Below are 26,195 nucleotides of genomic sequence, written 5' to 3'. Positions count from 1 at the left end.
TTTGGGTGGTTTGGTCACATTAACCAAAATTTTTGGGGGGCGGCTTTGGGCAGTTTGGTAACGAAAGGGTTAAAGATGAAGGCTGGTTATAAACTGCAAAAGAGACTTCAAGCTTTACAGAGTTAGCAGAGGTCAATCGGACTCCCTTACTCAGATCAAACAAATTTTCTCACATAACGTATAACATCCAGATGTGCTGTTCTTGAACTGAAGAGAGAATGTAAAGTAGACAGCCATGGAGTACAACATTATATAAGATGAACATATAAAAGAAATGAAGATTTCTTTTGAATATACCATAAGAGTGTAAAAACTAAATGGATCCAAGGTGAATGGGACGAAAATTGATCAAAGGTATCAATACTGTAAGTGTGGTATGCTACTGCACAAGAATTGTAGAATGGACAAAAGAGGGATTGGACAGCCTGGACAAGAAAATATTTTAAGGTTCTGCTTACTGTTCAGTTTTAATTGCTTGGATTTCTCTCAAAGATGCAATCTCTTCTTTATTCTCTCTTGCTTCATCAAGCAAGATCATCACTTGACGCTTCAGTGCTTCTTGATCAACAGCCATTGACTGGCAAAAATAACAACAACAACTAAATTAATATTGAAAGTAATGCCTATTGCAAAAGTGCAAGCTTTGGAAAAGCTCGGATCTTTTCACTTTGACCGGCAGATTTGAAAAATAATTTCTTTGTAACTAAACACTTTTAAACTTCGTATACTGGTAGAATGTGTCACATAAAACATCTTTTTCTCTTGGCGTTCTTGAGAAAATTCTATAGTTTGTAAGCTATTTCTTGTTTAATTTCTCGTATTTTGGCAATTTCAACCAATCAATGATGTCTATTGAGGTGAATACAATTACTGCTGTTAAACAAGTTCAATAAGAACTTCCTGCAGTATATACTTCATTTAAGAAACAGATTGAAATGCTATAAAATGGATCGATACTCAGACCTGAGATTATCTATGTTCTTTATATATTAAACTAGCAGTATCACCCGGCGTTGCTCGGGTTTGTAAGGGAAATAACTATATAAGCATTTTTAGTGAGTTATAGCCAAAAAGTAGCAAAAAAAAGCATTAAAAATGGAAAAAAAAATGATGGTAAATTCTTTTTAAAATCGTTGACTCATCGTAGACATTTTTAGAGAGTTACTTCCCTTATATAATAGCGAAAAAATGCATTAAAATGGAAAAAAATGATGGTAAATTTTTTTTAAATCGTAGACTCATCGTAGACGCACACTAATACCCAGAAGGGCTCGATATGAATCACGACTATAAGATACCCGGTTTTGGTTAAACTGCACCGCAAAATGTGGGAGTAGTTAGGAATCTAAATCATAGGAGACAGACACTCACACAACTTCACTTTTATATATAAAGATATGTAGTTAATTCATTTTATAACAGCAACAAAGAAAAAAGTATTAGGAAAAAATTGAAAGAAAAACGCACACAAAACTAGAAGATTATCATTATTTTTTGTACCCCTCCATCACTGTAGGGTTATCATTATGGGTGGACACTAAATGAGGGAACTGTTTTGTTATCCAGCTCTGTTTACGAGTGACCCCTCAGTTTATGGCCACAAAATGTTTATATTTGCAGCATCTTTCGCATCATTATATAATATACATTTATAGATATGTATAATATAAATAATAGATTTGTATGTAATACATGTATGTATGTGTGTATATGTGTGTATATATATATATATATATATATATATATATACATAACATCATACAGTGTAGTTATTGTATGTAATAGATAAATAATATTTATGATGTATATAAATTCAATTTATATTATGTTGGATGCATGAAATGTTATATGTAATACTGTTTCATTCATTTATTAATTATTGCTTCTCATCATTAATACCCTTTATTCATTAAGTTATTCATATATTAAAATGTATTATACATCACTATACGCTTACAAATTTCAACACCCAAACCTTGTCTCCTTTTCCTTGTTTCTTTCTTGTAAACACTAGACACCCACCCACCCACCAAAATCTGGGTTACACACTAAGTACATATTCAATTTGGTATATACACCCTTAATGTTAAATATATAATTTACTAATGTCCTCTATATCGTAATCATTTTACTTGGTTTAGCCCTCATAATGTATGTTTAATGTTTCATATAAGTTGTGGCATCCGGTGCTGGCGACCAAGTATCGATCTATTTTATTGCATTTCCATCTGTTTCTTAAATGAATATATAATATGTAATGTGAGTATCTGTGCAACAGAGAGGGAAATTAAAACTGCATATGTTGTGAACTTAGAATATGTGTTTATTAAAAGTTTAATAACGATAATCTTTTATTCATACGAACGTGACTGATATGAAATATGTCATAAATAACAGTGACAAACTAAATAGACACTGCAGGAAGTTGTTGTTGACAAACAACAGCAGTAATTGTATTCACCTCAATAGACGTCATTGATTGGTTGAAATTGCCGAAACAACAAATAGCTTACAAACTACAGAATTTTCTCAAGAAAGCCAAGAGAAAAAGATGTTTTATGTAACACATTCTACCACTATATGAAGTTTAAAAGTGTTTAGTTACAAAGAAATTATTTTTAAAATCTGCCGGTCAAAGTGAAAAGATCCAAAAGCTCAAACTATTCTTTGCACTTGAAGGTTATTTTACACATAAGCAATTATAATATTTGACCATTCTTACAGAATTGTCATCATATAAAATATTTATCACTTATATATATATATATATGTGTATATATATATATATATATATATAAATGCCAGCATGGAAGGCAGATGTTAAATGATGATGATGATATATATATATATATATATATATTATTCAAATAACAGTTGATATTATATTTATGGAGATCTCAGTCAAGATTTCCAACCATGAATATTCAGTTGTAGGGTTGTCAACATGGCAGTGTGTGGCAACAGACGTTTAAATTACAGGAACAATGCACCAAATGGGCTTCTACACAGTTTTTGTTCACCCAATTTCATTCACAATGAAATTCTGTAAGACACTTTTCCAAGATATTCAGCAGTATATCTTGCCTTAATTGAATGGAAAATATTGAGTTGAGCTCATTTAAACTAAGTATGAACATGCGATTAGTTTAGAGAAAGAAAGAAAGAGGAATCCTTAAATTCAGAGGTAAGTGAAGAGAATCGAAAACACATCGTGTACTCAGCTTAACAGACTTTATTTTGGCTCTACAACATTCCCTACAATTAGGGTACTTCTATATTTAAGAGATGAGGAATTATGTACATTATTTACATTTGACAGATATTTGACAAGACGAGGACAAATATCTGTCAAATGTAAATAATGTAAATAAATTAGGGTACTTGTATATCATCTACGTAAGGGCACATGGCCTAGTGTTGCACATGCAATCACAAGATCATGGTTTGAATTCCTGGACCAGGTGGTGCATTGTGTTCTTGAACAAAACCTTCATCTCATGTTGTTTTGTGATCACTTCAACACTCAACATGTGGTATACCAGGCACCTGTTCAAGCAACGTCAATTTGATGGAGGGAGGGAGCTAATGTACAGCACACACGTTTAATCACTATAAACAATCATTTGTGTTGGTCATTCAGCTACCATCATACCATCTCCACCCAAATCTCAGTCTTTCTTTTATCACCCTCTACTGTATTTCATCAAGCACAGACTCAACACTAACTAATTTTCAAAATCCTTCCTTCACAGAACATCAAATTCTCAGGAATTCCAATTTCAGACAACATTTTCCTCAACAGACACTGACTTAACAGATATTTAAACTGAACCTCTTTTATATCAATCTCACTTGTTTGAAAGGGCTTCCAAAGGTTTGTTGGCACTGCCCCTTCTTGATTAAGCTAAAGTAAAAAATATAAAAGAGGAAACTTCCAATGTGGACATCTGATCAGCTAAAATAGTAGTTAAATCATATCCTGTTGTCTTAAAAGTAGAAGGGCTCATTTGATAATATAATCCTAAATACGCTGTATTAGAAATAAAAGTTAGTATGGTTACAGCTAGAATGCCTTTGATCAGAAGTTTGATCCCACAGAGTTGGTATGGGGCTATCCTATCCTTTATACACACAAACAAGAATATTACCTTCACAATATTCAAATCTGGGATAGTTAACTGTAATCTCTCAATTTCTTCATTATATTTTTTTTGAAGATTCTGTATATTTTCGAAAGATTTTGCTCTTTCTTGTTCCAATTTAGAATCTAGAGTATCTTGCATGGTTTTAATCTATTAAATGAGAAAAAAAAATAACATTAAGTCAAAAACAAAATAAAAACAAGAAAAACCAAGGAAGGACAACAAAACATTATTCTATAATTGGAATATAATTATCTTTTTTTTAAACTTTTTACTTGTTTCAGACTGTGGCTGTGTTAGGAACTGCCTAGAAGGATTTTAGTCAAACAACTCCAGGACTTTTTTTAAGCCTAGTATTTATTCTATCAGTCCCTTTTGCCAAACTGCTAAGCAGGTTGTCAAGCAGTAGTGGGGGACAAACACAGACACAAAGACACACACACACAGATATATAACATTTAATTGTCATTGCAAGAAATAAGAGTTAAAACCCTTAAGGCTGCATGAAGCACACAATCTATATTGGATTGATAAAAACAGTGTAGTGTTTTTCAGTTGGTGATGTTTAATCATATGATCTATTTTATCACATGACAGGAACATATGACATATATAGATTTTCTGAAAGAGGAGATCTCAGCACATTTTTCTATTTGAATATTGTGTGGATTATTTACTTCTACTGTTCTTACATTGAAATTGAAAATGAAGGAAAATGAAATACATTTTTTGTAAATTTTTTTTTTTTTTTTTTTTTTTCCAGAAAGTAAAAATCACTGTACAAACAGAAAAGAAGATATGTGCTGTTTATGGAGATGGTGTCATAGCTGAGAGTACTGTTCGAAAATGGTTCGCTAGATTTAAAACTGAAAATTTTGACCTGGAAGATTGTGAATGTTCTGGCAGGCCTACAGTCATTGATGAAGAACAAACCGTGACTTTAATAAAAAATAATCTGTCACACAATGCAAGACATTGTGGAGATTCTCCACATATCTTACTTATAAAGCATTATAAAGCATTTAAAAACACTTGGTTACGTGGATCGCTATGATGTTTGGGGGCCTCATAACTTAATGGAAAAAAATTAACAGAGCGCATTTCCATCTGCAAGTTTCTGCTCAGATGGAGTGAAAAATTATCCATTTTTGAAAAAAATGATCATGTGTAATGAGAAATGGATTATTTACAACAATATAAAACAAAAAAGGTCCTGGGGAAAATGAGATGAATCACCTTCAATCTCTCCAAAAGCTGGTTTGTATCCGAAGAATGTGATGCTCTGTATGTGGTGGGATTGGAAGGGCATTGTGTATTATGAGCTACTTCCAAAAAATCAAACGTTAAATTCAGACTATTACTGAATTAGACCAATTAAAAGAAGCAGTTATTGAAAACTGTCACAAATTAGCCAACAGAAAGAGTGTCATCTTCCATCAGGACAACACTAGACTGCATGTTTCTTTGCAGACCAGGCAGAAATTGGTGCAGCTTGGATGGGATGTCCTACCCCACCCACCATACTCATTTGACCTTGCACCTTCAGATTATTTATTCTGATCCCTACAAAATTATCTTAACAAGAAGAACTGCAACTCTTGAAAAGAATGTAAAAACTAATTAGACCAGTTCATGACCCAGAAAGATGCCAAGTTCTGGGACAATGGGATGATGAAGCTGCCTCAAAGATAAAAAAAGGTAGTGGAACACAATGGAAAATATGTAGTTGAGTAAAGGTATGTGCAACTATCCAGCTATTGTTAATGAATTTTATTTACAAAATGCTATGTACTTTTTAACTAACCCTATACAAAAAAATTAATATAAGCAGCTAGGCATAATATAAAACCATAAAGGAAAAATTTAATCATCACTAATGGTGACTGAGGGTGCTGAATAGCACCTATATGGCAAGAATATAAAGATAAAAACCTTAAGACAGCCACCTGAAAATACTAATACATATGGTTGGCCGATGCCAGGCTCCCCTGGCACCTGTGCCGGTGGCACGTAAAAAGCACCCACAACACTCACGGAGTGGTTGGCGTTAGGAAGGGCATCCAGCTGTAGAAACACTGCCAGATCAGACTGGAGCCTGGTGCAGCCTCCTGGCTTCCCAGACCCCAGTCGAACCGTCCAACCCATGCTAGCACGGAAAACGGACGTTAAACGATGATGATGATACAGTACAACTCAACAGAATGTGGCTGATGAAGGTGTTACCATATTGAGAGGTTGGCCAGCTCAGAGCCCTGGCTTAAATATGATCAAGCAAATGTAAACAGAACTAAAAAGAAGGGTTCGTGAGAAGAATTCATGCAATTTTGAAGAGTTGTGAGAGCTTACTCAGAGAGAATGGCATCTCAAACCTGAGAAGATGGTGAAGGATTTGTATGCATCTCTTCCCAGACACATTGAAGCAATTATTCAAGCTAAGGAAAGCCACATGAAATATTAACAATGTACAGTAACTTCTTGAAATGAACATTATGTAATAAATTTTCATTATAGATATTTTTCTGTTTTAAAACATTGTATCTTGATTGGTTTATGTGAGGTGATTGGTTTATGCTAAAGCTGCTTTCACTTCATATATAAATTTTCTCTTAGGTATGCAATTTTGGGGCATGCCAGCACATAGTTTTACAAGCCATGAACATATAAGTCGTGTACTGGCTAGGTGATTTGCATTCAACCCTGGAGGGTACATGATGTTGACAAACCACAAAAATAGAATATTTACCTTTTTCTCTAATTCGTTATTCTGCAACCTCAAATCATTCACGAGTGACCGCTCAATACTTAATTGATTCATCATACTCTTATAAAATGCATCATCTGAATAATTGCCAAGCTGACTGTTGTCGTTTATGAGATTGGAGAATGTCTCATCAGTTTTTGATCCATGGTGTTCCAGCTTGGAACTTAGATCTGTTAGGTCATCAGAACTAGATTCCTGTTTAGTTTGCACCAGAAGAGTCTGAAAAGGAAGAAAAACCAAAACAACATAACACATGCAAATAAAAACAATGCAACATTAAATAGTCCCTGTACAAACACATACATACTTCCTTCTCCACACAATAATAGATTGCACATTTGTATGAATTACTGAAATATCTTGTTGCTGTTTAGTCCTACATCAGCCTAGATTGAAAATTATGATCAAAGGCATTTCAGCCATGACCACCTCATTTTTTAGAGTTATGTCTAATACTACATTCTCTAACATGATCTTTCCTTAAGACAGCAAGATTTAATATGAGGGAGATTTGACTATTGTTTCTAGTAGATTGACCAACCCTAGAGTCTTCCTTGTTGGAATATTTTAGATAGATACAGGGTGGGGCAGAGAGGGTGGACGTTTTTGAAATGGCTATTACACAATAGAGCATTGCATGTTCGCCTGTGACAGGTACATGAAGAATAACAAGTCTGTTACAGCAGTTCAGCATGAGTTTCGGTGCCACTTCACTGAAATCAGGCTGTTCCCACCCGTAACACAATCTTACGTTGGATGAATACACTTCATACACAAGGTACACTAATGGTATGGACTCCAGAAAATGTGGAACATGTCAGACAAGCTTTAATACAGTGTCTGAATCACTCTGCTTGGAGGCATTCCACTGAACTTGACATCTGTAATCAATCACTAAGGTGTGTTTTACATGAAGACCTGCATTTTCACCTGTGCAAATTGGTCATTGTGCAACAGTTGAAACTATGGGACTATGCACAATGGCTTAACTTTGCACATCAGATGGAATCAACCTCATTTTTTTAATGAGTGATGAAGCTCATTTTCATCTCAATGGCATGGTGAATCAACAGAACTGTCATTATTGGAATCTTGAAAATCCAAGAGAACTGCACGAAAGACCACTGCACAGCCCAAAAGTGACTGCCTGGTGTACTGGTGGAAAAGCTGCTGTCCTTAATTTTTTAAAGATAATAATGGAAATGCTGTTACTGTGAACGCCAAGCATTACATCAAGACGATAAACAACTTCTTTGACCCTGAATTATGACAAAAACATATGCCTATTCGACATGTGAGGTTTCAGCAGGATAGAGCAATGGCCCACACAGCCAGAGCATCAATAGAGATTCTTTGCTCTCTCTTCAGTGACTGCCTCATTTCCAGGTTTGCTGACATTCCTTGGCCCCCCTCAGTCCTCTGATTTGTCCATGTGGGATTATTTCTTGTAGGGAAACCTCAAGGCATGTGTATATGCACATAAACCCCATACATTGGATGACTTGAAGGAAGGTATTCGCGTGAAACTCACCCAAATCGACAGAACAATGCCCAAGAGAGTGGAGGCCAACTTCCAAGAACACCTTCAGAGATGCATCAATGAAAACAGACACCACATGATGGATGTTGTTTTCCACACTTCATTTTGGCAAATGCTAATTTGATATGAACACATTGATGTCAATAAAATTTGTCTGCAGCTAAGATTAATGATTTTGTGAATTTTTCAAAAACGTCCATCCTCTCTGCCCCACCCTGTATTATCCTTCAAGCCATACAACTTTGCAAAGTGAGCCAAAAAAAAAAGAGCCTCTCCATGGTTGTTTGACCTGCTAAGTATAGAGGAAGTCAAATGTCCCTCAAATGAAACCTTTTTTTTTAAATTATGGTTGCATTTGACAATGTACAGGATGTTCAGGCTAAATTTGACAATTTTTTTTGTGTCTCATTCTTTCAGGAACAGCTTGATCATCATCATCATCATCATCATCATCGCTTAACGTCCGTTCTCCATGCTAGCATGGGTTGGACGGTTCGACCGGGGAAGCCAGAAGGCTGCACCAGGCTCCGGTCTTATCTGGCAATGTTTCTACAGCTGGATGCCCTTCCTAACGCCAACCACTCCATGAGTGTAGTGGGTGCTTTTTACGTGCCACCTGCACAGGTGTCAGGCGAGGCTGGCATCGGCCACGGTCGGATTGGTGCATTTTACGTGCCACCTGCATGGAAGCCAGTCGAGGCGGCACTGGCTTCGGCCACGATTCGGATGGTGCTTTTTATGTGCCACCGACACGGAAACCAGTCAAGGCGGCGCTGGCATCAGCCACGATTCGGATAGTGCTTTTTACGTATCTCCAGTCCAGGGGTCCTGGCATCTGCCGGGTGCCAGTCATAGGATTGGTTCAATTTCGATTCCGATTTGATGTATTAGAAAACGCTCAATGACATTGGAGAGCATAAAGATTAAAGTTGCAGTTGAGAAAAAGTTAGCTGACAAGGATGACTAGAAGCCATCTGATTATTGGCAAAGTTTACCTGTATTATGATGATTCATGCAAGATATCAAAATACTGACATCATGCTTGCTGCTCAATGCTCAATGAACACTGTAAAGCCTGTAAGACACAGCATGGGCAGCAGCAAGAAGGGACACAGCAGGTATTCTGACTGTGGCCACACACTAGAATTCATCTAAAAATTGGGCTTTAGGCTTAATTCAGATGGTTATGTGAAGCTGCTGGAGACTGTAGTCAAACCCTGGCTGGAGAGAGTTACTGCTAGAAGGCCTTATGTTTGGTAGCAGGATTCAGCTCTTTGCCATACTTTTGGAAAGAATTTAGAAGTGGTTGTTGGAGAATCTCTATGACTTCATCAGCCCCTATTTCTATCCTCCTAATTTTTTCAGTTGTTATCCCATGGATTACAATTGGGGAGGCAGTTGAGAAAGGCATCAACTGCTCAGCCTGCAACACCAAGGACGAACTGGTGGCCAAGATGAAGGAGGTGTTTGAAGATCTTCCCAGACACAGTGAGAAATGCAAGCCCCAGATTCCACAGCTATCTTGAGGCCATGGTAGAAGCTGAGGATGGCTACTTTGAGTATATTGCTATCTCCCAGCCATAATCGAATTTAACTTTTTTGATTTTTTAAAATACTTCTATTTGTAAATGGGATATTGTTTTCTTTTCCTTTTATACAAATTCAGTCCAAATTCCTTGTAGGCCTATACACACTTATATCTGAATATAAGATGGAATGTGATATATGACTAGACAAAAACCATGAAAACTGGCAATAGTCCCAATTTTCTATAGGTAAGTAGTGACAAACAGACAAACAGTCAATCACAGCTGACCAAACAGATAAGCTTAGGAACCCAGAAATGTTGACAGCCTTTATCCTTTTTACTGACATTTCATTGTGCCTGAAGTTAGTGTTAACAGGGACCATGCTAACATAGAGATCTTCAGAAATATATTGCATAAGTGATGAATGTTTTGACAGCTGGTAGTGTTGTACTGAAATCTATAACACCACCATTTGACCCACAGAAACTTTTAGCAGAGTCCACTTTGTTGTAAACATTGAGTTCAGGTCACTGCTTAGAGAATATCAAGATCTTGGGTTATAGGTAGTGACTATCTCCTGATTAAACCACAAAAAAAATTAATAAATAAAAAAGAAAGCTATCACTCTGGTCTATCCTCTCTCACATGTGAGGAAGTTTGCAGTGATACATGGTCTAACAATTCAATGGGCCACAAAACACTATTAATATGTATGTTACTAGTGGGACCTGTGAATATTTCACAGAATTAATGGTAAACGAGTTATTTCTGAAAAGTTTATCCAAAAAACCTGAAAGCATAACCTGTGTTGTGTCTGTATGGAAAGATAGACACTCATCTACTACTCATTGAAAAGTGAAAGAAATTGGAATATGATGATTACTTAATGCACTTTATATACTTTTTGTACAATTTTATAGACTTAATATACAACACTCATAAAATAAATATTTACTCTTAATTTTCCATTTTCCCCATAAACAAACAAAAAATATTCTGTACATATGATACAACCTTTAGTTAAATTGCATATATCTGCCACGTAAATAAGCGTGAATATTTCACGGAACTGCACTTATGTGCATGTGTTAAGTGATGGGTGATATAAAAAACTTAATTCAATTAAAAAAAATACACATTTCATTATCCAATAACCACCACCACCACCATCATCATCATCTCTCTCTCTGCCTTTCTTTAACCTCACCATCAGAACATCACCCCTCTGCTAAAATTATATTTTTAACTCTCCTCTTCTACCTTCCACTAACTTTTTTAATCACATCATAAATATTACGTTTCCCCCTACATCATGTCATGGACACTTCTCTCTTCCTCTTTCTGTCTCACTTTTTGTCTTATCCTCTTTTTCTCTCTCCTTTTTCTTTCTCCTCATTTTCCCTTCAATTAATCATGTGAAAGGATCACAATTACATTCCCTCTACCTCATGTCATGGATGCTTCTCTCTCTCTCTTTTTTCTCTAATCATGTGGAAGTATTATTGATGGGCTAAGTAATGCAATGACAAGCAGAATTATTATAAGATTTTAAATGAAGACCAATCAATTGATAATTATGAAAAAAAAATATTTCAAAGTTGAATATTCAAATAAAGAATAATGAAACATACTTGATACTTTTGATAAGAGTTTAAGTTCTCCTCGGTTAGTTTGTTGTTTTCAGCTTCAAAATTTTCACATGTTGCTGAGGTGTTTCTCTCTTCTTCAAGAAAGCTTTGATTTCTTACAGATTCTACTTCAGATGACAGGCAAAAACTTTCACGATCCTCATTGGTACTCAGCGTTTCTTTATTATCCTCATGTACCTTCAGAAACATACAGAAACTTTGGTCAGTAACCTTTAGAAGAAGCAAATCAATAAAAAGGAGCATCCATTGCAAACCAGTTTGAGGGAGGTTCTACAAAGTTGCTTGACCCCAAATAAATCACCCTTAACCAATACCTATTGTTTCTAAATACATATCACATATTTAGCATGCTCATCTTTCTTTTTTTTCCTTTGATTTTAAAATATTTAATCTGAAAAAGATTTAAGGTTTGACATAACCATTGGAGCATTAGAAAAGTGTCTCGTATTTAGTTACAGCCCTTTTACATTTTCAGTTCAAATCTTGCCAAAGTCAACTTTACCTTTCATCCTTCCAAGACTGATAACATAAATTAATACCAGTGAAGTACTGGGGCTGATTTAATAAGCTGTTTCTCTCTACCCCACTAAATTTGTTACATCAATGTCAGAAATCAATATTTTATCCATGGAAGAAATGGACAAAAGGAGTTGGACATAGAGTTTCCAGCACAACATCCAACAACTAGTAAGTCATTAATCATCTTCATTACTAAGTTCAGCCTTCTGAGATCAGTATTTGTTACTTCTTTTCATGTTTTCTTTGGTCTTCCATAACTTCTTTCTATTTAGATGATTTAGCACTTCTTTTACCCAATTGTCATCCTACATATGTATTACATGTCCACACTAGATTGATCTTCTCTTTTGCACACTACAAGTGATTTCTTTTAAATCTACTTTGTCTTTCAACTCGTTTGAGATCTGCCATTAATGCATGCTAACATTATATATCCTATGTAGCTGGCTCACCTAATTTCTTTCCAACCTATGCTCATCTTCTACATTCCATGTTCACTTCCCTACCATACAACACTACACTTCTTATACAGGCATCATGCATTTTGTCCCTCACTTAGAATGAATGCCTTTGTTACTAACAGAAGTAATATCATTATATTATCCAATGCCCTTTACGTTTTTAAAAAATTGTAAGGTATGGCATGATTCAAAAGAAATTATGCTGCTATTCCTACCAAGTCATCTACAGAGGAGTGGACATTGGTATGCTTTATGGGAGTCTGAAGGAAGCAAATAGATTTACCTTACTACAATGTATTGACAGTGTACATTGTAACAATTAACAAGTTAAAAACAGCAGTGTCATACTACCATAAGTATTTCCTAATTTACAAAGACATTCTGATAAGCGTCTGCTGCTGAATGATTAAAGATCTGAATAGGTGAATGCCATTAAATTAACATTCTAAATATTGTGTCAAAAATAACGCACACTGCTCAATTTGTAAATAACAGAAAACAAGGTAAAAACGAGTAAAAATGTCACATCATAAGGTGAAGTAAAGTTAGTCATTTGGAAAACTAGAGAAGCCCCATGAAACACCTATTAAAAATATACTTTGTAAATGGTCACATTAACAAAATAAAAATATAAGTTTTGAAAGTAGTAGTAGTGGTAGTGTATTAGTAGTAGTGGCACTCTGTTGGTTACAATGATAAGGGTTCCAGTTGATCTGATCAATGGAACAGCCTGCTTGGGAAATTAACGTGCAAGTGGCTGAGCACTCCACAGACACATGTACCCATAACATAGTTCTCAGGGAGATTCAGCATGACGCAAAGCGTGACAAGGCGTGACAGGTACAACAGAAACAGGAAGAAATAGTGAGAGAAAGTTGTGGTAAAAGAGTACATCAGGGTTCGCCACCACCCCATGCTGGAGCCTCATGGTGCTTTAGGTGTTTTCACTCAATAAACACTCACAATGCCTGGTCTGGGAATTGAAACCGTGATCCTACGGCCGCAAATCCACTGCCCTAACCACTGGACCATTGCACATCCACATTAGTAGTAGTAGTAGTAGTAGTAGTAGTAGGAGGAGGAGGAGGAGGGGGGTATTAAGGCAATGAACTGGCAGAATCATTATCATGCTGAACAAAATGCTTAATTGTACTTCTTCCAACACTTTGTTTTGAGTTCAAATCCTGCTGAAATTGACTTTGACTTACATGCTTTGGAGTCAATAAAGTAAGTACCAGTTGAGCACTGGGGCCAATGTAATAAACTAATCCCTTCACCTAAAATTTCAAGCCTTTCGCCTATTCTTATTATTACTTTTGATTTGGTCCAGGCGTTATAGCAACGGCCATTGCTGGCTCTTCAAGATCAGTGAGAGTAATGTGGTCATGATTATCTCCTTGAACAGTTTCAAGATGATGACTGAGGAAAAACTATGTGCATGGAGGGAATTCCAGAAGGCTGCGATAGTTCAAGGCATGAAAGGTGGACACAATATGGATTAAATAAGTTAAATGGGAGTGGTATGAGACAGTTGGCTCTGAGGTGAAAAAAACACAGTAGTAGCAGTAGAAAATACAGAGAGAGAGGATACAGCAAATCTGGGGGTCAGATGTTGAAGTGTGAGGACCCAAAGAAAAAGGCTAAAATAAACACAATTATAAGAAAATGTTTGTCAAAATTTATCTTTGTTTTTTATGTTCTTGTTTCTATTCTTCGTTCATAAAAGCCAAGGCAAGAAGTAGGCAGGTAGATAGACAGCCAGACCAATGGATAGACTGGCAAACACAACAGATAGATGGACATACAGACAGATAAACAGACAACCAAACAGAAAGATAGACAGATAGATAGTGGGACAGACAGATAGATAGACAAATGCACAAAGATATCCATATCACCAATATTTTACATTCAGCCATACTGTCACAAGCTGAACAAATCTCACAGAGCTTCACCATTCCTCATAGTCCTTTGTCATTTGGCACACAGAACAAAAGAAAATAAAAAGACAGTGAACTTAGTTATTGTGTATGTCATGTTTTTTGCAACTAAAGCCTGGTCTGAATAAATTTTATCATGGTACAAGTACTAGAGAGGTTGTTGCGTGGATTGGTTTCAGACATACACACACACAGTCACCTGAAACCCCTCACTGACATAACAGAATATCCCTTTTTGCATTCTAATAATGGCTGCCAAGAAAGCTGAAACCACACATAAACCTCCACCAATGGAAACTAGTATATCTCTGTTGTAATATGACAATAACATTTCAAAGTACAACTAATTCAATATGAAACTGGTTAAAATAATTTTCCATAATGTACACAAGTGTGTATGTAATGGATGTAATCAATAAATCTATAAACCAAATTTTATTCACTAACTGTTACCAACACAGACCTTCACCAGATTTCTTGATATCAAATTTTACACTCTCGGTCTTATAACTAACTTCTAATTCAACTTAAACAACTAACATCACCAGATGAAGTAACCTCTATTTATATATCTATAACAGACTGATTACTAAACTACACTACAGAAGATCAAATGGTTTTATCATATTCTCTATCATTCATTATTTGCATGATTCATTTTCCAGTATTTCACCACCAAGTTTAGTAAGGATAACTAATTCAGATTTCAGTGAAATGAAGGGAAAAGTTTACAGCCAAAATAGTACAGGATTAGTTAGCCAAAGTATTAGTAAGCTCAAACAATAATTATCAGAAGAGTCAAAATGTGAACTTCATTGTGATACACCCAGAACTGTGTACAACTGATACAAACTTACCTTCATTAAATTCTGTCCACCAATGACATTTTGTGTTGACACATGATTTTTTTTAACATAACCCCAACGATCATGTATTAAGGCATTTATAGCAATCAGTTCCTTAACTGATTTTTGCATCTCAGCCTTTTATTAATTTCTTAAATCTATTCCCTACACCTAATACTTAGGTATAGATAACTTGGGTCTATGAGCTTACCTCACACAGTATACTTGTACCAGACATATTTGATACAATGATCAAACAACTAGCTCTCTTAAAGACACTAATTACAACCCTGACATATTTCAATCTACACAAATATTTTTATGTCTTAAAGATGACACAGCAAAATAGTTTCTACAAAGTCTTAAACACTTACTCAAATAGCAGCCAATTCTTCACAAAGGTAAACTATTCTCATTCCAAGATGCCAAAAGCTTTATGTTTATTAAGGATAATAAAATTTCATATATTTATTCATAATCCAAGTAAGAGTTATTATATATAATTCTATTACTTTATTGCAGTAGTTTAGATGGCAGAGGTAAGTGATCCATGACAAGTTTTTTAAGACAAAACTAGCCAATTCAATCCTTGTTTTAAGCTGGCAAATGCTCTGGTTTCAACATGGAACTTTATTTCATGGAATTAAATATATGTTTAATCAAAACAGATGGATAAAATTGCATGTCTTTATATAACTGCAACAATCTCTTTTGATTTTCACTTATCTCTTCATGTTAACAATGTGTACCATGTAACTACTCAAAAATTATTTCTGATGTGATGTTCAAAGCTATCAGCACAACAGTAAAATTTCTATTGTATCACTACAATACTAAAGAGGAATTGTAATCATGAAGCTGAAATGGAAATTAACATCACTCAGATACTGCTCATAAATGGTAGTTTTAATTGTTGGTGTTTAATTGTTTAATTGCTTAGCCCTGTTTGAACCTAACTCTACCCTACAGTCATTTTATTTGCTCATGCTACCCAAGTCTTCTTTGGATAGCATTTCATTAAAAACAGCTTATGGATTCTTTGATAATCAATATTTAGTGTTTCAAGTGAATGTGTTGGCCTTCATCCCACTGGTACCATTTGCCAGGTAAAGATTGTTGAGTTTGCATTTCAGGAGAATTTCTGAGATTTTTTTTTAAAGCTTAATACATCAAATAATCTGTATCAAGATATATTCTTCAACTGTATAGAGTTGGCATTGCTCGAATTTCCATTTATATAAGCTGTGGTAGCACTCAACAACTTGGCCATTCAATATCTCAGTCTTTCACACTTCAGTTTTTAGCTTCCGTCACATGTATCTTGATAAAGCTGGAATGTTTCTCTCCCTGTCACCACCATACAAAATTTCATATAACCAAGGAATTCATTGTGCATTCATTTAATCAAATATTTTACAATTTTTGTACTTCTCAATAAGAGCATCTGGCTGTCACAATCAGTAAGTAATCTTGGATCAGAATGAGTAATGGTACATTATTTAATGCATTTATTATTAAAATGACATCAAAATGAAGATGACTGGCAGGATGAAGTTCTGAGAGCATTTAGAATAAGAAACAATGTTGGTCTTGTAGAAAATATTTGTTCTTAGCTGTATGGAACCAACTATGGCTTCAACACACTAACTGTGGAAATTAAGCAATCTAATGCTACTACAACAAAAGAGATTGTGTCTATTCAGCAGATGGGATACTTGGACTGAATAAGGGAAATATGCAATATATACATATAGAAGATAATGGAAGGACTGGTACCACATTTTAGCATTGAGATTTATGGACACCTCTAGAAATGGATGCTATGATATAGTGCCAGATATCGCACCCTTTCAATCTCAAGTTAGGACCAGATACTGCAATAGTTTAAAGGATTACAGTTTTTTAATATCCTGAGAAAAAAAATAACATAAGGATCTAGATCTCGTGGATGTTACCACACTGAAATAACACAAGGATATTCTACTGTGAAAGGTCCTAAATGAATGTCCATCACAACACGAAACATAAGACAGCAGCAGTTTTTATAGCATTAAGCAGATGAAAGACTAACTACCCAAAATCCAACAAAATTGTCTTCCATAGCATGAGAAATGTAGGACTGGACAAAGAAAATGGACATAGCAATAGTGGTCATCATTTAACATCAACTTTCCATGTTGGCATGGGTTGGACTGCTTGACAGGAGCTGGCTTGGCAGAAGGTTAAGAAATGTGTTTCAAAACTACATGTTTCCAGGTTCAATGTCACTGTGCAGGATCACATTGGGGATATATCCTTTAGCATAGCCTCAGGTTAACCAATGCCTTGTGTGTGAAATTTTGTTCACATAAACTATACAGAAGTTCATTATGAATATATGCATATGGGGAGGCTAACTTTCTCTAGCGAATATTGGCAGAAGGTATACACATTGGCAAAAAATCGATTTCATCTGTGCACTGAAATAAAAATACCTTGTGATATTTACTTTGCCTGATTTGTCACTTTTGCCATCAGAAATTCAGTGAATCAGTTATTGGATTATTGCAAACCTGCAACTTTTAATGATGTTCACAAAAAATGCAAAAAACAATTTTTTAAGTGTTAAGGAGAAAAGGGGGAGTGCTTTAAGGAATTAGAAAGATTTTCAAAAACTGAAGGGTGGAAAACTCTTCAAGACAGTTATATGATAGTTATTTTGCATGGTTACAAAGAAATACAAACATGAAAGCAGTCACTTTAAAATCCCTGTAATTAATAAATATTTTTTAAAACTATTTTACCTGTGAAGATCTTTCCCTTTTGAGCTCATCTGTTAATTCAGTGTTCCGCATTTTTAATTCTTGGATAGTTTTCTGTGATTCTTCAAAACAGGTTTTGTTATGTTCACTGGCATTTATAACATTTTCTTTCCACTCTTTTATGCGCTCCCAGTGTTGTTTCATTTTAGCATTGTTCATTGCCAGTGTATCTGTTTCAGAGATGAAAAATAGTAAAAATATTTTTTTAAAGAATTTATAAGTTATATAAACAGACAAACAGGACTCAAGTCAACGAAAAAAAACCCATCTACATGGTTGCCTCACATGCAATAAAATAGCAGTCAAATCTTTCTCAAATAACAGATTACCATCTTAAAATAATTGCAGCAACTCAGGAAATAGTAGCCATTTAACTACAGCCTACTGCCAGATAAACAGGATACATAGTCTTAGATACAGAAAAAAAAATTATCATAACTGGAATTTAAGTTATGCACTTATTTTCCATTGTCAAAGACCATACCAAGAAAGATATCTGAAGGTAAAATGTGTTAATGTTCTATGTATACATACATACATACATATATATCATCATCATCATTTAACGTCTGCTTTCCGTGCTAGCACGGGTTGGACGGTTCGACTGGGGTCTGGGAAGCCAGGAGGCTGCACCAGGCTCCAGTCTGATCTGGCAGTGTTTCTACAGCTGGATGCCCTTCCTAACACCAACCACTCCATGAGTGTAGTGGGTGCTTTTTACATGCCAGTGGAGGCTGGCAGCGGCCCCGATCGGTTGGTGCTTTTTACGTGCCACCGGCACAGAAGCCAGAGAAGGCATCGGCCACGTTCGGATGGTGCTTTTTATGTGCCACTGCCACAGGTATCACAACTACTATTTCCATTTGATATTTTTTTCGATGTTTATGCACTCGACTCAATAGGTCTCCTCAAGCACAGCAGGTCACTCTACGATATATATATATAAATGGTAATTTCTGCCTGTTTGTGGCTGTGTGTATATGTTTGTGAAATTGTTATTTTAACTCCTCCGAGACTATCCAACCAATCTTAATGAAACTTGACACATGTGTAGGGCTTCAGTCACTTACATACTTGGAATTTCAAAACAAATTGATAATTTTTAATCAGCATCGACTTTTCAAAAATCAATAGGACATTTCAATACAAATTCTCATATGAATGTTATTTTCTGCCATAACTTTAAAGTTTTCAACCAATTTTTTTGAAATTTTATACGCAGATGGAATATGCGCTATGGATAGGTTGAGACGAATAAATTTTTACTTAGGCTACTCAAGCAAAGCATAAGATCATCGTCATCCAGTGTTTTAAATCTGGGTTTTGTCCCCATTAACAGGGGTGGCCAGATCTACCTGCCATAGTAACTGAGGCAGGCAGGTGCAGCCCATCCTAACCTTTGGGCTGGCTGGTGCCCATTCTCCCTTGCTATCATGAGGCTTTTGATTAACTGATTTTTGGTTAACAAAATTTGGCCTAGATTGTTGTGGAGTTAAAATGTTCAATTATTTCAGCATTCTTGGGTTGCTAAACATGTATTTTCTTAACACCAGAACTTACAATTATTGAATCTGAATGTTGCAGCATTGTGTGCAAAAACATGTAACATGTCTTTACTTAACACCTGCACTTAAAATTGTTGGTTCTAACTGTTGTAATCAATATTTGATCCTCACGATCAGTGGAACTATACCCATGAAACACAGTCATCAAATTAAGTGCATGTGCACTTAAAATTTTCTCTCAGGTTGCAAGAGAATTTGCTCCAAAATGATGAAACTTGTCATTTTTGTATGCTTCTTTTCCCTCCTCATAGCATCTTATGACTCTTATGACTGCCACATTGTCACTTTTGTACTCCAGCCATTTTTGTAAGTATAAAATCTGTTTGCTCTAAATATTTTTTTGTTTACTTTTTAAACTTTTATGTTCTTTTTTTTTTCACAGCACTCCTTTACAATTCCCATCTTGATGTTTCCATTGAACATATATATTTGCAGTTTTCCACTCATCTGACCAAACGATTGTCATTTTCTGATTCCACATGTATTTATTTGTATTATTGTTTCATGAATGAATTTGCTTATGCCTTCTATTATCTGTCATATGTCTTGATTTCATTTTTCGCCTGAGAGAAATTAGGCATTGGAATGGGTACTGGAAATATCTCCACTCCTGGGTATTACCGGGTACCTCAGCTAGTAGATATATATATGTATATATATATATATATATATATATATATATATATATTATATATATATATATATATGATCGAATTGGCCGCCGATTCTTCGCGGGGTTCTCTTCCCCTTCTCTCCCCCTCTTTTTACATTGTCTGTCTGGACTCCTCTCTTCCTACTTCTCTCCATGGCTATGCATACTTAAGCTAGTAACCTGCCTCATTCTTGATTCCGAATTCCTTTTGCCAAGTCTGTCCGTAAACGAAGTGATCCCAAGATAAGAAATCTTTGAACTTTAATTCACCCCGTATCTCTATTTATTATTATTTATTATGTATCATTATTCTGAGCCCCCTAGTCGCCACTCTGTTTACTATTTCAGCCTCACCTCGTTTTTGCATATTCTGTATAATTCATTAGTTATCGTTATAGATATTTAAGATCTATCTCCCTTACAGGGCTGATCGAATTGGCCGCCGATTCTTCGCGGCGCGCCCGCCCTACCCACCCCCACCACCACCAATACCGGATATCTCTATTTTGCTCCAACTATACCGGATGTCGTTTCTCCCACCACCATTATAGGTGTCTACTCTTTGAACCCCCCTCTTCAATACGCTATTTCACCATGCATTACCCCTCTCTCGATATCCTACGTTCTACTTGTCTAGAACCTGTCCTCTGAACCACCCCTCCCACTGGTGCTCCCCTATATTTCTGCACCCCCCACCACCATTATAGGCGTCTACTCTTTGAACCCCCCTCTTCAATACGCTATTTCACCATGCATTACCCCTCTCTCGATATCCTACGTTCTACTTGTCTAGAACCTGTCCTCTGAACCACCCCTCCCACTGGTGCTCCCCTATATTTCTGCACCCCCCACCACCACCATTATAGGTGTCTACTCTTTGAACCCCCCTCTTCAATACGCTATTTCACCATGCATTACCCCTCTTTCGATATCCTACGTTCTACTTGCCTAGAACCTGTCCTCTGAACCACCCCTCCCACTGGTGCTCCCCTATATTTCTGCACCCCCCACCACCATTATAGGTGTCTACTCTTTGAACCCCCCTCTTCAATACGCTATTTCACCATGCATTACCCCTCTCTCGATATCCTACGTTCTACTTGCCTAGAACCTGTCCTCAGAACCACCCCTCCCACTGGTGCTCCCCTATATTTCTGCCCCCCCCCCACCACCATTATAGGTGTCTACTCTTTGAACCCCCCTCTTCAATACGCTATTTCACCATGCATTACCCCTCTCTCGATTTCCTACGTTCTACTTGCCTAGAACCTGTCCTCTGAACCACCCCTCCCACTGGTGCTCCCCTATATTTCTGCACCCCCCCACCACCATTATAGGTGTCTACTCTTTGAACCCCCCTCTTCAATACGCTATTTCACCATGCATTACCCCTCTCTCGATATCCTACGTTCTACTTGCCTAGAACCTGTCCTCAGAACCACCCCTCCCACTGGTGCTCCCCTATATTTCTGCCCCCCCCCCACCACCATTATAGGTGTCTACTCTTTGAACCCCCCTCTTCAATACGCTATTTCACCATGCATTACCCCTCTCTCGATTTCCTACGTTCTACTTGCCTAGAACCTGTCCTCTGAACCACCCCTCCCACTGGTGCTCCCCTATATTTCTGCACCCCCCCCCATAAAAAGCACCATCCGAACGTGGCCGATGCCAGACCCCTCTGGCACCTGTGCAGGTGGCACGTAAAAAACACCCACTACACTCGCGGAGTGGTTGGCGTTAGGATGGGCATCCAGCTGTAGAAACACTGCCAGACTAGACTGGAGCCTGGGGCAGTCCCGAGCTCCCCAGACCCCGGTCGAAACCGTCCAACCCGTGCTAGCGCAGAAAACGGACGTTAAACGATGATGATGATGATATATATAATAGAGAAAATGGCAAGAAGACGCAATTCAAAAACCAAAAAGGAAATAATTCACTGCCACTTATACACACACACAAACACAGCTATACCAGAGGTGTGCAGGTCTTCTTAAAAACTACTAAATATTGCCAATCAGCTTGCACCTTTGTTATCACCTCCAATAGTTCAACTCCCAGAGATTAGCCTTTGCTACTTCATCTCATCTTTTACTGAGTTTCTCTCCTTCACAAGTTCCATCTATTTTAAGCTACTGGCACTTCTTTATATAGCTGTTCCCATCCATATGCAACACATGCCCATGCCAGTGCACACTACAACTAATTCTTCTTATGCCTAGCTTTTTTCTCAACACGACAAATCACAAACACCTTCAGGTAGATGGCCCTGCTCGATCTGTAGAAAAGGTGTAGGTAGAAACTCTATAAGATGCACCAAGTGTAAGCTATGGACACATAAGAGATGCAGCAATGTCAAAGGAAGGCTAACTAGGAAGATGGTTTTTGTATGTGGCAGATGCTCAGGAACAATAAACACTGAAAATGCTCTGAGACCAACTTCCGTCACTTTCCAGGGAGAAAAACTAGAAATAGTTGATAGTTTCCGTTACCTAGGTGACCAAGTCAGCAGCGGGGGTGGGTGTGCTGAAAGTGTAACTGCTAGAGTAAGAATAGCTTGGGCAAAGTTCAGAGAGCTCTTACCTCTGCTGGTGACAAAAGGCCTCTCGCACAGAGTGAAAGGCAGACTGTATGATGCGTGTGTACGAACAGCCATGCTACATGGCAGTGAAACATGGGCCGTGACTGCTGAGGATATGCGTAAGCTCGCTAGAAATGAAGCCAGTATGCTCCGATGGATGTGTAATGCCGGTACTCACACTCGGCAGAGTGTAAGTACCTTGAGAGAAAAGCTGGACCTAAGAAGCATCAGTTGTGGTGTGCAAGAGAGACGTTTGCGCTGGTATGGTCATGTGGCGAGAATGGATGAAGATAGTTGTGTGAAAAAGTGCCACACCCTAGCGGTTGAGGGAACCTGTGGAAGAGGCAGACCCAGGAAAACCTGGGACGAGGTGGTGAAGCACGACCTTCGAACTTTAGGTCTCACTGAGGAAATGACTAGAGACCGAGACCTCTGGAAGTGTGCTGTGCGCGAGAAGACCCGGCAGGACAAGTGAGTCCACAACCCGTGGCCTTCTACATGGGATGGAGCCAGCCTACGTATGCATACCTTCCCTTCTTGGGACACAAAACTCTACTTGTGAAGACGTGTTGAGGCAAGTGAGGATCAGAATCGAAATCGATCAATGGAAATTGCGGATGTGCTACCAGTGCCGGTGGCATGTCGAAACTCTGCTTGTGAAGACCCATTGAGGCAAGTGAGGATCAGAATCGAAATCGATCAATGGAAATCGATCAATGGAAATTGCAGATGTGTTACCAGTGCCGGTGGCATGTAAGAGAACTTTCCGTTTCGCGACTGTTGCCAGCACCGCCCCGTTTCGTGTCCGTTGCCAGCCTCGCCTGGCCCTCGTGCCGGTGGCACATAAAAAGCACCATCCGTTCGTGGCCGTTTGCCAGCTCTGTCTGGCACCAGTGCGGGTGGCACGTAAAAAGCACCCACTACACTCACGGAGTGGTTGGCGTTAGGAAGGGCATCCAGCCGTAGAAACACTGCCAGATTTGACTGGGCCTGATGAAGCCTTCTGGCTTCACAGACCCCAGTAGAACCGTCCAACCCATGCTAGCATGGAAAACGGACGCTAAATGATGATGATGATGATGCACACATATTGCACATTCAACAACACATGCTTGCTTCATTTTTTTCCAGTCTTTTCAACTCCTCTACATTCAAGGCCCATGTCTCACTACTACACAGCAATGCATTTCTGACAGAAACATCATATAATCTGCCCTTCACTCTGTGGGAAAAAATATTTGTTGTCAGCCATGGCAGTAATTCCTTGAACTTTCTCCAAACTGTTCCTACTCTAGCAACCATCTCTTTTACACTAATTCACAATATCACACTACACCAAGAAAAGGGGACAAATATACACACACACATATGTATACAATGGGTTTGTTTCAGTTTCCCTTTACAAGGCTTTGGTCAACCCAAGACTATAGTGGAAGATACTTGCCCCAGTTGCAACACAACGGAAGCTGAACATGAAACAATGTGGTTTCACACCTTAACCACACTGCACCTGTGTATGTGTGTGTGTGTGTGGAGAGATGGTTGTGAGTATGTTAGTGTTGCCTTGTTTTGACATTGTGTGATAATTGTAAAGGAGTTTGACTGTCATAATAGCAGTGTCATTCATTTCCAATATTCTGCGAAAACATGCTTGGATACAGGTGAGGGTTGGTGGCAGGGAGGGCATTCATTTGATTCCTGCAAGCATGGAAAGTGGATGTTAAATTAATAACGATGATGATATGGGTGTGTGATTATGAGTATGTGAGAAAGATGTTAATCACTGATGGCCAAAGTGGTAAACTAACAAAGTAATCATGTAGAAGATCTATGAAAGATAAAAGATAACAATCGAATTGATCAAGAAGAAAATAATCTTACTGATCGTTTCAATTCACAGAAATGATATAAAATGTAAATGTCTCATCATCATCATCATCGTTTAATATCCGCTTTCCATGCCAGTATGGGTTGGACGATTTTGAGTGAGGGCTGGCGAACCAGATGGCTGCACCAGGCTCCAGTCTTGATTTGGCAGAGTTTCTACAGCTGGATGCCCTTCCTAACGCCAACCACTCCGAGAGTGTAGTGGGTGCTTTTTACATGCCACCGGCACGGGGGCCAGTCAGGCAGTACTGGCAACGACCTCACTCAAATCCTTTTATACATGCCACCAGCATAGGTGCCAGAAGGTGACTTTGGTAACGATCACGCTCAAATGGTGCCCTGTTAAGTGCTCACTGGCACGGAAGCCAGTTGGCTGCTCTGGCAACGATCACGCTCAGATAGTGCTCTTGGCACCCTACTAGCACGGGTACAAGTGCCAGTAAGGTGACGCTGGTAACGATCACGCTCGAATGGTGCCCTTTAAGTGCCACTGCCACGGACGTCGATTAGCCGCTCTGTCAATAATCACGCTCGTATGGTGATCTTTGCACCCTGCTAGCACGGACGCCAGTCATCGAATTTGATTTTGCTTTTGATTGGTTGATTGATTTCACTTGCCTCAACAGGTCTTCGCAAGCAGAGTTTTAGTGTCCAAAGGAGGAAAAGGTACGCATAAGTGGGCTGGTTATGACCCTGGCATATGCCATGAGATTATGGTTTCATTTGGCTTGCCTGGTCTTCTCACGCATGGCATATTTCCAAAGGTCTCGGTCACTAGTCATTGCCTCAGTGAGGCCTAATGTTCAAAGGTCGTGCTTTACCACTTCATCCCAGGTCTTCCTGGGTTTACCTCTTACACAGGTTCCCTCAACCGCTAGGGTGTGGCACTTTTTCACACAGCTGTCCTCATCCATTCTTGCCACATGACCATACCAGCGCAGTCGTCTCTCTTGCACACCACAGCTGATGCTTCTTATGTCCAACATTTCTCTCAAGATACCTACACTGTCGTGTATGCACACTGATATTACACATCCATCGGAGCATACTGGCTTCATTCCTCGCAAGCTTACGCATGTATTCAGCAGTCACAGCCCGTGTTTCACTGCCATGTAGCATGGCTGTTCATACACAAGTGTCATACAGTCTACCTTTTACTCTGAGCGAGAGGCCCTTTGTCGCCATCAGAGGTAAGTAATCTCTGAACTTTGCCCAAGCTATTCTTATTCTAGCAGCTACACTTTCAGCGCACCAACCTCTGCTACTGACTTGGTCCCCAAGGTAATGGAAGCTATCAACTACTTCTAGTTTTTCTCCCTGGAA

General features: G+C 37.9%; 1 protein-coding gene across 2 annotated transcripts in view; it reads right to left on the bottom strand.

The window, feature by feature from the left end:
* The window catches only part of LOC115221669 (NF-kappa-B essential modulator), a 66,631-nt gene that overhangs the window by 27,319 nt on the left and 13,117 nt on the right, over window positions 1-26,195 (bottom strand). For both annotated transcript variants that reach the window (XM_036510775.1, XM_029791870.2), the window contains exons 3-7: window positions 18,170-18,357; window positions 11,604-11,798; window positions 6,886-7,122; window positions 4,149-4,292; window positions 459-577 (exon numbers count right to left, since the gene is read on the bottom strand). In XM_036510775.1, coding sequence (XP_036366668.1) covers window positions 459-577; window positions 4,149-4,292; window positions 6,886-7,122; window positions 11,604-11,798; window positions 18,170-18,357 — 883 coding nt within the window. The remainder of the gene's footprint in view (window positions 1-458; window positions 578-4,148; window positions 4,293-6,885; window positions 7,123-11,603; window positions 11,799-18,169; window positions 18,358-26,195) is intronic.

This window comes from Octopus sinensis, linkage group LG18 (assembly GCF_006345805.1).
Source record: "Octopus sinensis linkage group LG18, ASM634580v1, whole genome shotgun sequence".
Taxonomy (NCBI): domain Eukaryota; kingdom Metazoa; phylum Mollusca; class Cephalopoda; order Octopoda; family Octopodidae; genus Octopus; species Octopus sinensis.
The sequence above is the reverse complement of the archived record's forward strand: the minus strand, read 5'-3'. Positions and strand labels throughout refer to the sequence as shown.